General features: G+C 45.2%; 1 protein-coding gene across 2 annotated transcripts in view; it reads left to right on the plus strand.

Moving 5' to 3' along the window:
- The window catches only part of LOC115106032 (AF4/FMR2 family member 1-like), an 83,151-nt gene that overhangs the window by 59,656 nt on the left and 5,875 nt on the right, over window positions 1–17,620 (plus strand). For both annotated transcript variants that reach the window (XM_029628628.2, XM_029628629.2), the window contains exons 10-17: window positions 5,940–6,034; window positions 12,806–13,019; window positions 13,198–13,289; window positions 13,402–13,465; window positions 13,590–13,726; window positions 14,324–14,395; window positions 14,553–14,646; window positions 17,073–17,119. In XM_029628628.2, the coding sequence (XP_029484488.1) occupies window positions 5,940–6,034; window positions 12,806–13,019; window positions 13,198–13,289; window positions 13,402–13,465; window positions 13,590–13,726; window positions 14,324–14,395; window positions 14,553–14,646; window positions 17,073–17,119 (815 nt within the window). The remainder of the gene's footprint in view (window positions 1–5,939; window positions 6,035–12,805; window positions 13,020–13,197; window positions 13,290–13,401; window positions 13,466–13,589; window positions 13,727–14,323; window positions 14,396–14,552; window positions 14,647–17,072; window positions 17,120–17,620) is intronic.

The raw sequence follows: 17,620 nt of genomic DNA on the forward strand, positions 1-17,620 counted from the left end.
CCAGTACTCTACCCTGCACCTTAGTGACTAACGTATGCCAGGAAAACATTCTTCACACCATTACACTACCGCCACCAGCCTGTACTGTTGACACCATGCAGGATGGGTCCATGGACTCATGCTGCATCCATCAAATCCTGACTCTGCCATCATCATGACTCAACAGAGAACCAGGATTCGTTCGGACCAGGCAATGTTTTTCCACTCCTCAATTGTCCAGTGTTGGTGATCTCGTGCCCACGGAAGCTGCTTCTTCTTGTTTTTAGCTGATAGGAGTGGAACCCTGTGTCTGCTGCAAATAGCCTATCCGCGACGAGGAACGATGTGTTGTGCGTTCTGAGATGCCGCTCTGCGAACCACTGTTGTACTGCTCCGTTATTTGCCTGTTTGTGGTCCGCCTGTTAGCTTGCACCATTCTTGTCATTCTCCTTCGACCTCTCAAGCTTCTTCTTTTTTTCCAGACCCCACGTAACTGCCGCTGACTGGATGTTTTTTTTTTGTCGTACCATCCTCTGTTATCCCTAGACACTCGTGCGTGAAACTGTCTATACACACCATCCTATATAACTACTGTCTATACACACCATCCTATATAACTACTGTCTATACACACCATCCTATATAACTACTGTCTATACACACCATCCTATATAACTACTGTCTATACACACCATCCTATATAACTACTGTCTATACACACACCATCCTATATAACTACTGTCTATACACACCATCCTATATAACTACTGTCTATACACACCATCCTATATAACTACTGTCTATACACACCATCTATATAACTACTGTCTATACCATCCTATATAACTACTGTCTATACACACCATCCTATATAACTATATACCATCCTATAACTGTCTATACACACCATCCTATATAACTACTGTCTATACACACCATCCTATATAACTACTGTCTATACACACCATCCTATATAACTACTGTCTATACACACCATCCTATATAACTACTGTCTATACACACCATCCTATATAACTACTGTCTATACACACCATCCTATATAACTACTGTCTATACACACCATCCTATATAACTACTGTCTATACACACCATCCTATATAACTACTGTCTATACACACCATCCTATATAACTACTGTCTATACACACCATCCTATATAACTACTGTCTATACACACCATCCTAACTACTGTCTATACACACCATCCTATATAACTACTGTCTATACACACCATCCTATATAACTACTGTCTATACACACCATCCTATATAACTACTGTCTATACACACCATCCTATATAACTACTGTCTATACACACCATCCTATATAACTACTGTCTATACACACCATCCTATATAACTACTGTCTATACACACCATCCTATATAACTACTGTCTATACACACCATCCTATATAACTACTGTCTATACACACCATCCTATATAACTACTGTCTATACACACCATCCTATATAACTACTGTCTATACACACCATCCTATATAACTACTGTCTATACACACCATCCTATATAACTACTGTCTATACACACCATCCTATATAACACCATCCATACTGTCTATACACACCATCCTATATAACTACTGTCTATACACACCATCCTATATAACTACTGTCTATACACACCATCCTATATAACTACTGTCTATACATCATCCTATATAACTACTGTCTATACACACCATCCTATATAACTACTGTCTATACACACCTACTGTCTATACACACCATCCTATATAACTACTGTCTATACACACCATCCTATATAACTACTGTCTATACACACCATCCTATATAACTAGTCTATACACACCATCCTATATAACTACTGTCTATACACACCATCCTATATAACTACTGTCTATACACACCATCCTATATAACTACTGTCTATACACACCATCCTATATAACTACTGTCTATACACACCATCCTATATAACTACTGTCTATACACACCATCCTATATAACTACTGTCTATACACACCATCCTATATAACTACTGTCTATACACACCATCCTATATAACTACTGTCTATACACACCATCCTATATAACTACTGTCTATACACACCATCCTATATAACTACTGTCTATACACACCATCCTATATAACTACTGTCTATACACACCATCCTATATAACTACTGTCTATACACACCTATACAGACCATCCTATATAACTTCTTTACACACCATCCTATATAATTCCATAACTTTCTATACACACCATCCTATATAACTACTGTCTATATCCTATATAACTAGGTATACACACCATCCTATATAACTACTGTCTATGACCATCCCTGTCTATACACACCATCCTATATATTAGTCTATATAACACCATGCTATCCTATAACTACTGTCTATACACACCATCCTATATAACTACTGGATATACACACCATCCTATATAACTACTGTCTATACACACCATCCTACTGGCTTACACACCATCCTATATAACTATATACACACCATCCTATATAACTTGTCTATACACACCATTATATAACAGTCTATACACACCATCCTATATAACTACTGTCTATACACACCATCCTATATAACTACTGAGCACACTACATCCTATATAACTACTGTCTATACAGGCCATCCATATAAGCTTCATACACAGGCCATCTATATAACTGAGTCATACACACCATCCTATATAACTACTGTCTATACCTGCTCTACACACCATCCTATATAACCTGATACACACCGGTTAACTAACGTCTATACAAATGGTATGTAATGGTGATTACACACCTGATATAAGCTAGTGGTCTATACACACCATCCTATATAACTTGTCTCTACACACCATCCTGGTTATACACACCATCCTATATAACTAGTATACACACCATCCTATATAACCTGTCTCTCACACCATCCCTGTCTATACACACCATCCTATAACTACTGTCTATACACACCATCCTATATAACTGTGTCTATACACACCATCCTAATAACTACTGTCTAGTACAACATCCTATATAACTACTGTCTATACACACCATCCTATATACTACTGTCTATACACACATCCTATATAACTACTGTCTATACACACCATCCTATATAACTACAGTCTATACACACCATCCTATATAACTACTGTCTACACACCATCCTATATAACTACTGTCTATACACACCATCCTATATAACTACTGTCATACACACCATCCTATATAACTACTGTCTATACACACCATCCTATATAACTACCTATACTCCCATCCTATATAACTACTGAGTATACACACATCCTATATAACCTGCCCTACACACTCCTCCTCCTCCTCCTAGCTAGTGATACACACCATCCACCTGTCTATACACACCATCCTATATAACTACTGTCTATACACACCATCCTAACCTGTCTATACACACCATCCTATAGCTAGTGAGTCTATACACACATCCTACACCTGCTATATACACACCATCTCCTCCTACTACACACCATCCTAACTACTGTCTATACACACCATCCTATATAACTACTGTCTATACACACCATCCTATATAACTACTGTCTCACACCATCCTATATAGCTACTGTGAGTACACACACTATATAACCTGTCTCATCCTATATAAACTACACCTCTATCACTCCTCCTATATAGCTAGTGAGTACAACACCTATAACCTGCTCATCCTATATAACTACCTATATAACACTCCTCCTAACTAGTGAGTAACACACCTATATAACTCTCTCCTCCACCTCCTAGCTAGTGAGTAACACATCCTATATAACCTGTCTATACACACCATCCTATATAACTACTGTCTACACACCATCCCTCCTACACACCATCTCTATATAACTAGCTAGTGATATAACACTACACACCTCCTATATAACTACCTCCTCCTCATCCTATATAACTACTGTCTAGTACACACCATCCTAGCTACTGTCTATACACACCATCTATATAACTACTGTCTATACACACCATCCTATATAACTACTGTCCTACACTCCTCCTAGCTACTGTGAGTACACACCATCCTATATAACTACTGTCTATACACACCATCCTATATAACTACTGTCTACACCTAACTACTGTTCCTCCACCTCCTATATAGCTAGTGCAACACCACCTCTATACACACCATCCTATATAACCTGTCTACACACCATCCTCTCTCTATCCACCTCCTATATAGCTAGTGTCTAACACTATCCTATATAACCTGTCTATACACACCATCCTATATAACTACTGTCTACACACCTCCTCCTATCCTCCTAACTAGTGAGTACACACCACTATATAACCTGTCTATACACACCATCCTATATAACTCTGTCTACACACCTCCTATATAACTACTGTCTATACACACCATCCTATATAACTACTGTCTATACACACCATCCTATATAACTACTGTCTACACACCATCCTATATAACTACTGTCTACACACCATCCTAGCTAGTCTATACACACCACACCTGTCTACACACCATCCTATATAACTCCTACACACCATCCTATATAACTAGTGATACACACCATCCTATATAACTACCTATACACACCATCCTATATAACTACTGTCTATACACACCATCCTATATAACTCTGTCTACACACCATCCTATATAACTAGTGTCTATACACACCATCCTATATAACCTGTCTATCATCCTATATAACTACTGTCTACACACCATCCTATATAACTAGTCTATACACACCATCCTATATAACTAGTATACACACCATCCTATATAACCTGCATCCTATATAACTACTGTCTATCACTCCTCCTATATAACTACTGTCTATACACACCATCCTCCTCCTAACTACTAGTAGTATACACACCATCCTATATAACTACTGTCTATACACACCTCCTATATAACTACTGTCTATACACACCATCCTATATAACTACTGTCTATACACACCATCCTATATAACTAGTATACACACACTATATAACTACTGTCTATACACACCATCCTATATAACTACTGTCTATCACCATCCTATATAACTACTGTCTACACACCATCCTATATAACTAGTCTATAACATCCTATATAACTACTGTCTATACACACCATCCTATATAACTACTGTCTATACACCATCCTAACTACTGTCTATACACACCATCCTATATAACTACTGTCTATATACACACCTATATAACTACTGTCTATACACACCATCCTATATAACTACTGTCTATACACACCTCTATATAACTACTGTCTAGTACACACCATCCTATATAACTACTGTCTATACACCATCCTATATAACTCCTATATAACTCTGCTCTCTACACACCATCCTATATAACTACTGTCTATACACACCATCCTATATAACTACTGTCTATACACACCATCCTATATAACTACTGTCTATACACACCATCCTATATAACTACTGTCTATACACACCATCCTATATAACTACTGTCTATACACACCATCCTTTATATATTTTTGATTCCTTTCTTTGTAGTTTGGTAATTTGTGTGTATTGTTAGGTATTGCTGCACTGTTGAAGCCAGAAACATTTAGCTGCACCTGCGATATGTGTACACAACCGATTTGGATTACATTTAGAGACCAGTCCTATGGCTTAGTTCCAAACATTGAGTCGAATTGTTATGTACAGTACCTGGTTTGTTTTCTTTGGCTCTCTGCTCATTGAGGTGAACAGGGCAGCCTGGCCTCCTTCACAAGGCTCTTATCTAGGCTGTGAGTCATTGGCCCATCTGAGGGCTGCCAACCTGTACGGTTGACTAACGTTATAAAATGGTTGTAATGGTGATTTCGCCATAGAAGCTTGGTTTGCCCTTTCTATAACTGGAAGAAGAGCGAGCCTGTCTCTAATACCTTTTGTTTCTCAGGCTGAGAAGGATGTGAAAACCGTGCCAAGGAAGAAGCCAAAGCTGCAGAAAGATCTTAAACCCTCCACTTCAGGTCCTGGTTCCCGCAAGTCTGAGTGAGTAGCACACAACACCTTCTCTCTCTCCTCCTCCTCCTAGCTAGTGAGGAACATTACACCTGCTCTCTCTCTCTCTCTCTCTTCTCTCTCTCTCTCTCCTCCTCCTCCTAGCTAGTGAGTAGCACAACACCTGCTCTCTCTCCTCCTCCTAGCTAGTGAGTAACACTACACCTGCCCTCTCTCCTCCTCCTCCTCCTAGCTAGTGAGTAACACTACACCTGCTCTCTCTCCTCCTCCTCCTAGCTAGTGAGTAACACTACACCTGCTCTCTCTCCTCCTCCTCCTCCTAGCTAGTGAGTAACACTACACCTGCTCTCTCTCCTCCTCCTCCTAGCTAGTGAGTAACACCACACCTGCTCTCTCTCCTCCTCCTAGCTAGTGAGTAACACTACACCTGCCCTCTCTCCTCCTCCTCCTCCTAGCTAGTGAGTAACACTACACCTGCTCTCTCTCCTCCTCCTCCTAGCTAGTGAGTAACACTACACCTGCTCTCTCTCCTCCTCCTCCTAGCTAGTGAGTAGCACACCTGCCCTCTCTCCTCCTCCTCCTAGCTAGTGAGTAACACTACACCTGCTCTCTCTCCTCCTCCTCCTCCTCCTAGCTAGTGAGTAACACTACACCTGCTCTCTCTCCTCCTCCTCCTCCTCCTAGCTAGTGAGCAACACCACACCTGCTCTCTCTCCTCCTCCTAGCTAGTGAGTAACACTACACCTGCCCTCTCTCCTCCTCCTCCTAGCTAGTGAGTAACACCACACCTGCTCTCTCTCCTCCTCCTAGCTAGTGAGTAACACTACACCTGCCCTCTCTCCTTCTCCTCCTAGCTAGTGAGTAACACTACACCTGCTCTCTCTCCTCCTCCTCCTAGCTAGTGAGTAACACTACACCTGCTCTCTCTCCTCCTCCTAGCTAGTGAGTAGCACAACACCTGCTCTCTCTCCTCCTCCTAGCTAGTGAGTAACACTACACCTGCCCTCTCTCTCTCCTCCTCCTCCTAGCTAGTGAGTAACACCACACCTGCTCTCTCTCCTCCTCCTCCTCCTAGCTAGTGAGTAGCACAACACCTGCCCTCTCTCCTCCTCCTCCTCCTAGCTAGTGAGTAACACTACACCTGCTCTCTCTCCTCCTCCTCCTAGCTAGTGAGCAACACCAGACCTGCTCTCTCTCCTCCTCCTCCTAGCTAGTGAGCAACACCACACCTGCTCTCTCTCCTCCTCCTAGCTAGTGAGTAACACTACACCTGCCCTCTCTCCTCCTCCTAGCTAGTGAGTAACACTACACCTGCCCTCTCTCCTCCTCCTAGCTAGTGAGTAGCACCACACCTGCTCTCTCTCCTCCTCCTAGCTAGTGAGTAACACTACACCTGCTCTCTCTCCTCCTCCTCCTCCTAGCTAGTGAGTAACACTACACCTGCTCTCTCTCCTCCTCCTCCTAGCTAGTGAGTAGCACACCTGCCCTCTCTCCTCCTCCTCCTAGCTAGTGAGTAACACTACACCTGCTCTCTCTCCTCCTCCTCCTCCTCCTAGCTAGTGAGCAACACCACACCTGCTCTCTCTCCTCCTCCTAGCTAGTGAGTAACACTACACCTGCCCTCTCTCCTCCTCCTAGCTAGTGAGTAACACCACACCTGCTCTCTCTCCTCCTCCTCCTTCTAGCTAGTGAGTAACACTACACCTGCTCTCTCTCCTCCTCCTAGCTAGTGAGCAACACCACACCTGCTCTCTCTCCTCCTCCTAGCTAGTGAGTAGCACAACACCTGCTCTCTCTCCTCCTCCTAGCTAGTGAGTAACACTACACCTGCCCTCTCTCCTCCTCCTCCTCCTAGCTAGTGAGTAGCACAACACCTGCTCTCTCTCCTCCTCCTAGCTAGTGAGTAACACTACACCTGCCCTCTCTCCTCCTCCTCCTCCTAGCTAGTGAGTAGCACAACACCTGCTCTCTCTCTCCTCCTCCTAGCTAGTGAGTAACACTACACCTGCCCTCTCTCCTCCTCCTCCTCCTAGCTAGTGAGTAGCACAACACCTGCTCTCTCTCCTCCTCCTAGCTAGTGAGTAACACTACACCTGCCCTCTCTCCTCCTCCTCCTAGCTAGTGAGTAACACTACACCTGCTCTCTCTCCTCCTCCTCCTAGCTAGTGAGTAGCACAACACCTGCCCTCTCTCCTCCTCCTCCTCCTAGCTAGTGAGTAACACCACACCTGCTCTCTCTCCTCCTCCTCCTAGCTAGTGAGTAGCACAACACCTGCCCTCTCTCCTCCTCCTCCTAGCTAGTGAGTAGCACAACACCTGCCCTCTCTCCTCCTCCTCCTCCTAGCTAGTGAGTAACACTACACCTGCTCTCTCTCCTCCTCCTCCTAGCTAGTGAGTAACACTACACCTGCTCTCTCTCTCCTCCTCCTCCTAGCTAGTGAGTAACACTACACCTGCTCTCTCTCTCTCCTCCTCCTCCTAGCTAGTGAGTAACACTACACACCTGCTCTCTCTCTCTCCTCTCCTCCTAGCTAGTGAGTAACACTACACCTGCTCTCTCTCTCCTCCTCCTCCTAGCTAGTGAGTAACACTACACCTGCTCTCTCTCTCCTCCTCCTCCTAGCTAGTGAGTAACACTACACCTGCTCTCTCTCTCTCTCCTCCTCCTAGCTAGTGAGTAACACTACACCTGTAACACTACACCTCTCTCTCCTCCTCCTCCTAGCTAGTGAGTAACACCACACCTGCTCTCTCTCCTCCTCCTAGCTAGTGAGTAACACCACACCTGCTCTCTCTCCTCCTCCTCCTAGCTAGTGAGTAACACTACACCTGCTCTCTCCTCCTCCTCCTAGCTAGTGAGTAACACTACACCTGCTCTCTCTCCTCCTCCTCCTAGCTAGTGAGTAACACTACACCTGCTCTCTCTCCTCCTCCTCCTAGCTAGTGAGTAACACACTACACCTGCTCTCTCTCCTCCTCCTCCTAGCTAGTGAGTAACACTACACCTGCTCTCTCTCCTCCTCCTCCTAGCTAGTGAGTAAACACTACACCTCCTCCTCCTAGCTAGTGAGTAACACTACACCTCTCTCTCCTCCTCCTAGCTAGTGAGTAACACTACACCTGCTCTCTCTCTCTCTCCTCCTCCTAGCTAGTGAGTAACACTACACCTGCTCCTAGCTAGTGAGTAACACTACACCTGCTCTCTCTCTCCTCCTCCTAGCTAGTGAGTAACACTACACCTGCTCTCTCTCTCCTCCTCCTCCTAGCTAGTGAGTAACACTACACCTGCTCTCTCTCTCTCTCCTCCTAGCTAGTGAGTAACACTACACCTGCTCTCTCTCCTCCTCCTCCTAGCTAGTGAGTAACACTACACCTGCTCTCTCTCTCTCCTCCTCCTCCTAGCTAGTGAGTAACACTACACCTGCTCTCTCTCCTCCTCCTCCTAGCTAGTGAGTAACACAACACCTGCTCTCTCTCTCTCTAGCTAGTGAGTAACACTACACCTGCCTCCTCCTCCTAGCTAGTGAGTAACACTACACCTGCTCTCTCTCTCCTCCTCCTCCTAGCTAGTGAGTAACACTACACCTGCTCTCTCTCCTCCTCCTCCTAGCTAGTGAGTAACACTACACCTGCTCTCTCTCTCCTCCTCCTCCTAGCTAGTGAGTAACACTACACCTGCTCTCTCTCCTCCTCCTCCTAGCTAGTGAGTAACACTACACCTGCTCTCTCTCCTCCTCCTCCTAGCTAGTGAGTAACACTACACCTGCTCTCTCTCCTCCTCCTCCTAGCTAGTGAGTAACACTACACCTGCTCTCTCTCTCTCCTCCTCCTAGCTAGTGAGTAACACTACACCTGCTCTCTCTCCTCCTCCTCCTAGCTAGTGAGTAACACTACACCTGCTCTCTCTCTCCTCCTCCTAGCTAGTGAGTAACACTACACCTGCTCTCTCTCCTCCTCCTCCTAGCTAGTGAGTAACACTACACCTGCTCTCTCTCTCCTCCTCCTAGCTAGTGAGTAACACTACACCTGCTCTCTCTCTCCTCCTCCTCCTAGCTAGTGAGTAACACTACACCTGCTCTCTCTCCTCCTCCTCCTAGCTAGTGAGTAACACTACACCTGCTCTCTCTCTCCCCTCCTCTCTCTCCTCCTCCTCCTAGCTAGTGAGTAACACTACACCTGCTCTCTCTCTCCTCCTCCTAGCTAGTGAGTAACACTACACCTGCTCTCTCCTCCTCCCTCCTAGCTAGTGAGTAACACCACACCTGCTCTCTCTCCTCCTCCTCCTAACTAGTGAGTAACACTACACCTGCTCTCTCTCCTCCTCCTCCTAGCTAGTGAGTAACACTACACCTGCTCTCTCTCCTCCTCCTCCTAGCTAGTGAGTAACACCACACCTGCTCTCTCTCCTCCTCCTCCTAGCTAGTGAGTAACACCACACCTGCTCTCTCTCCTCCTCCTCCTTCTAGCTAGTGAGTAACACTACATCTGCTCTCTCTCCTCCTCCTCCTCCTCCTAGCTAGTGAGTAACACCACACCTGCTCTCTCTCCTCCTCCTCCTAGCTAGTGAGTAACACTACACCTGCTCTCTCTCCTCCTCCTCCTTCTAGCTAGTGAGTAACACTACACCTGCTCTCTCTCTCTCTCCTCCTAGCTAGTGAGTAACACTACACCTGCTCTCTCTCTCTCCTCCTCCTCCTAGCTAGTGAGTAACACTACACCTGCTCTCTCTCTCCTCCTCCTCCTAGCTAGTGAGTAACACTACACCTGCTCTCTCTCTCTCCTCCTAGCTAGTGAGTAGCACAACACCTTCTCTCTCTCCTCCTAGCTAGTGAGTAACACTACACCTGCTCTCTCTCCTCCTCCTAGCTAGTGAGTAACACTACACCTGCTCTCTCTCTCCTCCTCCTCCTAGCTAGTGAGTAACACTACACCTGCTCTCTCTCCTCCTCCTAGCTAGTGAGTAACACTACACCTGCTCTCTCTCTCCTCCTAGCTAGTGAGTAACACTACACCTGCTCTCTCTCTCTCCTCCTAGCTAGTGAGTAACACTACACCTGCCCTCTCTCCTCCTCCTCCTAGCTAGTGAGTAACACTACACCTGCTCTCTCTCCTCCTCCTCCTAGCTAGTGAGTAACACTACACCTGCTCTCTCTCCTCCTCCTCCTAGCTAGTGAGTAACACCACACCTGCTCTCTCTCCTCCTCCTAGCTAGTGAGTAACACCACACCTGCTCTCTCACCTTCTCCTCCTAGCTAGTGAGTAACACTACACCTGCTCTCTCTCTCCTCCTAGCTAGTGAGTAACACTACACCTGCTCTCTCTCCTCCTCCTCCTAGCTAGTGAGTAACACTACACCTGCTCTCTCTCCTCCTCCTAGCTAGTGAGTAACACTACACCTGCTCTCTCTCTCCTCCTCCTCCTAGCTAGTGAGTAACACTACACCTGCTCTCTCTCCTTCTCCTCCTAGCTAGTGAGTAACACTACACCTGCTCTCTCTCCTCCTCCTCCTAGCTAGTGAGTAACACTACACCTGCTCTCTCTCCTCCTCCTCCTAGCTAGTGAGTAACACTACACCTGCTCTCTCTCTCCTCCTCCTAGCTAGTGAGTAACACTACACCTGCTCTCTCTCTCTCTCCTCCTCCTAGCTAGTGAGTAACACTACACCTGCTCTCTCTCTCTCTCTCTCTCTCCTCCTAGCTAGTGAGTAACACTACACCTGCTCTCTCTCTCTCCTCCTCCTAGCTAGTGAGTAACACTACACCTGCTCTCTCTCTCTCTCCTCCTAGCTAGTGAGTAACACTACACCTGCTCTCTCTCCTCCTCCTAGCTAGTTAGTAACACTACACCTGCTCTCTCTCTCCTCCTCCTCCTAGCTAGTGAGTAACACTACACCTGCTCTCTCTCCTCCTCCTCCTAGCTAGTGAGTAGCACTACACCTGCTCTCTCTCCTCCTCCTCCTCCTCCTAGCTAGTGAGTAGCACTACACCTGCTCTCTCTACTCCTCCTCCTAGCTAGTGAGTAACACTACACCTGCTCTCTCTCCACCTCCTAGCTAGTGAGTAACACTACACCTGCTCTCTCTCCACCTCCTAGCTAGTGAGTAACACCACACCTGCTCTCTCTCCTCCTCCTCCTAACTAGTGAGTAACACTACACCTGCTCTCTCTCCTCCTCCTCCTAGCTAGTGAGTAACACTATACCTGCTCTCTCTCCTCCTCCTAGCTAGTGAGTAACACTACACCTGCTCTCTCTCCTCCTCCTCCTAGCTAGTGAGTAACACTACACCTGCTCTCTCTCCTCCTCCTCCTAGCTAGTGAGTAACACCACACCTGCTCTCTCTCCTCCTCCTCCTAGCTAGTGAGTAACACCACACCTGCTCTCTCTCCTCCTCCTCCTTCTAGCTAGTGAGTAACACTACACCTGCTCTCTCTACTCCTCCTCCTCCTAGCTAGTGAGTAACACTACACCTGCTCTCTCTCTCTCTCCTCCTAGTTAGTGTCTTCATATCTATGCAGCGGATCCATCCACCCATAGCTTCTCTGCCCCAAACTACTTCTGGTATATCATTCTTCTTGTTTACCTTTTAACATTACAACGATATTGGAGATGCATCAAAGAAAAGGTTTGGTGATTTCCAAGCACCTTAATTACATCTCATTTGGCCATATGCCACCCTAGAGACTGGTCTGGGTGTCAGACTTGGAAAGTCCCCCCGCCCCCCCAATAGAGATCAACAGCATTCCTATTCCCCTCATTCTACTCTCCCCTCTGTAACATGCTGTCTGGCCTGCTTTCTCACAGGACTGAGAAGAAGCGGTCTAAGGGGGCTCCTGTCCCTCTGCTGCAGCCCACCGCCACTCAGGACCCTGGGAAAGGGCAGGGGGGCCACAAACGGCATGCGGTGGATGCCCCAGAGCCTAGCACAGCATCTGCAGCCCACCGCAGGGACAGGGAGGCCTCCACACCTGTCAAGCACAAGAAGAGCACTGGAAAACAACGCACAGAGCATGCCAAGGTAGTATATTTGAGTCATACATTAACGCATGTGTGTCAGATGTTTTAATGTTATACAAAGGAAAGAAGCTCAGTGTTTGTCGCATTAATTGGTTGTATGAAGCTTTGTATGAAATAAATGAGAATCAGATGTTGATATGAAGGCTGTTCTAATACTGTCTCGTCTGTGGTCCTGGCAGAAAGGCCTCAAGAGCAGCGTTGCCTTCTCCGTGCCTTCCCAGCCCACCGGGGCCGCCCTGTCCTCCAGACCCCTGCTCCAGTTCGAAGAGCGGTAAACGTCTCTCCCTGTTTGTCATTGTTGTGTGGGTGGCCATTTCTCCATCTCTCTCTCTCTAAGGGGTATTGTTGTGTCTGATCAGTAACTCTGTTCCTGCCACCCACAGGCAGCAGCCAGTGGAGTATCACATGAAGGAAGCCAAAACACTCAAGCACAAGGCAGATGCCACGGTAACCGTGCCCCTCCTTTCTCTCTCTCACGTCTACATTTCTCTTTCACTTTCTCATAAGAGACGAGCTTGGTGGATTCGGTGTCCCAATTTTAAATCAAGGTCCCCGTGTGTTTTTAATCCAGCCGGATAAGGTGGGCAAAGCTTTCAACTACCTAGATGCTGCCATGTCCTTCGTGGAGAGCGGCATCGCTATGGAAACCGATCCCCAGACCCCGAAGTCGGCGTATACAATGTTCGCTGAAACCTTGGATCTGATCAAGTGAGCAACCCCAAAACATACATGTTCTAGATGGGGCTTCTTAGCTGTAGTGAGTAGTCTATGTGGGGCTTCTTAGCTGTAGTGAGTAGTCTGTGTGGGGCTTCTTAGCTGTAGTGAGTAGTAGTCTATGTGGGGCTTCTTAGCTGTAGTGAGTAGTCTATGTGGGGCTTCTTAGCTGTAGTGAGTAGTCTATGTGGGGCTTCTTAGCTGTAGTGAGTAGTCTGTGTGGGGCTTCTTAGCTGTAGTGAGTAGTCTGTGTGGGGCTTCTTAGCTGTAGTGAGTAGTCTGTGTGGGGCTTCTTAGCTGTAGTGAGTAGTCTGTGTGGGGCTTCTTAGCTGTAGTGAGTAGTCTGTGTGGGGCTTCTTAGCTGTAGTGAGTAGTCTATGTACTGAGACTATCCACAGAATGATAGAAACTATTTAATTCCATTTTTCTATGATCTAAGTACTCCCTCTACTGTCCCCTGCTGACGCAACTCAATTTGGATGTGTGATCTAGGACAGGATGTGAGACTCTCCTCTGCTTTACTGTGTCTGCTATGCTTTGGCTAGTTGTGTGTTGTTGTTTTATAAATACCACGTCTGCCGGTCTTCACAGGTTCATACTGAAACTAAAGGGCTCTGTGAACCCCTCGGCTCCTGCTACAGACAAGGACTTTACAGTTTTATGGTAAATAGATAACCGCAACTATATATTTCTGTTAAATGTAACCAAAATGTAAAGTAGTGGTACATTTGGATCCATTTTTACCTCGGAAGTCATTTAAATGAAATGTCCCTTGGAGAGGATTATGAGAATGTAACCTTTGTTATTTTCTGTCTGGCAGCATGAGGGGCCTGTCCCTTCTACAGATGGCCATGTTTCGCTACAAACGAGAAGCAGCACTTAAGTATTCAAGGACCCTGACAGATCATTTCAAGGTAGGCTTCTATTATGTGTTTGTCCTTTTGGTTCTGAGGACTCAACCGGGGGAGTTCTGAGGACTCGACCGGGGGAGGTCTGGGGACTCGACCGGGGGAGGTCTGGGGACTCGACCGGGGGAGGTCTGGGGACTCGACCGGGGGAGTTCTGGGGACTCGACCGGGGGAGTTCTGAGGACTCGACCGGGGGAGGTCTGGGGACTCGACCGGGGGAGGTCTGGGGACTCGACCGGGGGAGGTCTGGGGACTCGACCGGGGGAGGTCTGAGGACTCGACCGGGGGAGGTCTGGGGACTCGACCGGGGGAGGTCTGGGGACTCGTTTTATTTACTGTTTGCCCAAGTTTCCAAAAATGTAATTGTTTAGGAGTGGAAAATGGAATATATTGCACACACGCACTTCAGAGTAGGCGTTCCCTAATGGAAATATGCAAATAAATGCTAGAACGTGCCAATAGGATCTCGTTAGCTCGTGCTTGGCACTGCCCACCTCTCTGCTTTTGTTCTGCCCAATATGATTAATTTGCTCCCATTGGAAACGACAGGCTGTGGTCCATCTTGGCTTAGTTAAATAAAATAAAGATCTTGGGTTAGTTAAATAAAATAAAGATCTTGGGTTAGTTAAATAAAATAAAGATCTTGGGTTAGTTAAATAAAATAAAGATCTTGGGTTAGTTAAATAAAATAAAGATCTTTGGTTAGTTAAATAAAATAAAGATCTTGGGTTAGTTAAATAAAATAAAGATCTTGGGTTAGTTAAATAAAATAAAGATCTTGGGTTAGTTAAATAAAATAAAGATCTTGGGTTAGTTAAATAAAATAAAGATCTTGGGTTAGTTAAATAAAATAAAGATCTTGGGTTAGTTAAATAAAATAAAGATCTTGGGTTAGTTAAATAAAATAAAGATCTTGGGTTAGTTAAATAAAATAAAGATCTTGGGTTAGTTATATAAAATAAAGATCTTGGGTTAGTTATATAAAATAAAGATCTTGGGTTAGTTAAATAAAATAAAGATCTTGGGTTAGTTAAATAAAATAAAGATCTTGGGTTAGTTAAATAAAATAAAGATCTTGGGTTAGTTAAATAAAATAAAGATCTTGGGTTAGTTAAATAAAATAAAGATCTTGGGTTAGTTATATAAAATAAAAAACATCATTGCTGAAGTGCATTTTTTTTTTGTCCAGGTCTAGATCAATGACTGTAAATATGAACGGACAAAGCCACCGATTTATTGAGGCCAAATTGATTTGAAGAAGATTGCAATTTTCCCATTCACTCATGGGGGGGGATCCTGTTTTCTGCAAACAATGACTGCAGTACCGTGGTCGGTCTTAAACTTCCATGGTTTCAATGAGAGGGGGCAGTCATTCTCCCCTGGTTTAAATCTATACTGAACAAAAATATAAACGTAAGGTGTTGGGCCCATCGTCACCGCTTGGAAGTAGGGATGATGTAGCACCCCCTGAAAAATCTGAAGACATTTCTTTCACAAGTAGTGCACTGGGCCTTTTTAATAGTCTTGTATTAGCTGACCGATATAGCTGTCTGCAGCGCAGGCAAACATGTCTCCCCCCAGTGTGGCATATCAAGAAGCTGATTAAACAGCATGAGCACTACACAGGTGCACCTTGTGCTGGGGACAATACAAAGCCACTCTAAAATGCAGTTTTGTCACATAAGACAATGCCACAGATGTCTCATGTTTTTAGGGAGCGTGCAATTGGCATGCTGACTGCAGGAATGTCCACCAGAGATGTTGCCAGATAATTGAATGTGAATTTTTCTACCATAAGCCGTCTCCAACGTAGTTTTAGAGAATTTGGCAATACATCCAACCGGCCTCACAACCTCAGACCACGTGTAACCATGTCTGAGAAAAGCTATCCGAACAGCTGATGAAACTGAGGAGTATTTATTTCTGTAATGAAGCCCTTTTGTGGGGAAAAACTCATGTCTGATTGTCTGAGCCTGGCTCCTCAGTGGGTGGGTGCCCTCCCAGGCCCACCCATGGCTGTGCCCCTGTCCAGTCATGTGAAATCCATAGATTAGGGCCTAATGAATTTATTTCTATTGACTGATTTCCTTAAATAAAAATGAAAAACCTTTTTATTTAACTGGGCAAGTCAGTTGAGAACAAATTCTTATTTATAATGACGGCCAAACCTGGACAACACTGGGCCAATTGTGTGCTGCCCTGTGGGTCTCCCAATCACGGCCGGATGTGATACAGCCTGGATTCGAACCAGGGACTGTAGTGATGCCTCTTGCACTGTAGTGACGCCCTTTGTTGCATGTTGCATTTTTTAATATTTTTGTTCAGTATATGTTTCTGGGGAAACCGATCTTTGGAGCAGTCAACCTATGTTTTTATTTATTTAAACGTTTGAAATAAAAACATAAGACATTGTCTCTCATCCTCCTTTTCAGAGTTCTATAAAGTCTGCAACCCAGGCTCCTTCACCATGTGTCTCAAAGTAAGTCTTTCATCTAATACCTATATAGACTGTTGTAGATCTGTGTTTGTACATATTATGGATACCCATTTAGTTCCTGCCAAGGCAGCAGCTACTCTTCCTGGGGTTTATTATGGATCCCCATTAGTTCCTGCCAAGGCAGCAGCTACTCTACCTGGGGGTTTATTATGGATCCCCATTTAGTTCATGCCAAGGCAGCAGCTACTCTTCCTGGGGTTTATTATGGATCCCCATTTAGTTCCTGCCAAGGCAGCAGCTACTCTTCCTGGGGTTTATTATGGATCCCCATTTAGTTCCTGCCAAGGCAGCAGCTACTCTACCTGGGGGTTTATTATGGATCCCCATTTAGTTCCTGCCAAGGCAGCAGCTACTCTACCTGGGGGTTTATTATGGATCCCCATTTAGTTCCTGCCAAGGCAGCAGCTACTCTACCTGGGGGTTTATTATGGATCCCAATTTAGTTCCTGACAAAGCAGCAGCTGCCCTACCTGGGGGTTTATT

The sequence above is a fragment of the Oncorhynchus nerka genome, linkage group LG22 (genome assembly GCF_034236695.1).
Source record: "Oncorhynchus nerka isolate Pitt River linkage group LG22, Oner_Uvic_2.0, whole genome shotgun sequence".
Lineage (NCBI taxonomy): Eukaryota > Metazoa > Chordata > Actinopteri > Salmoniformes > Salmonidae > Oncorhynchus > Oncorhynchus nerka.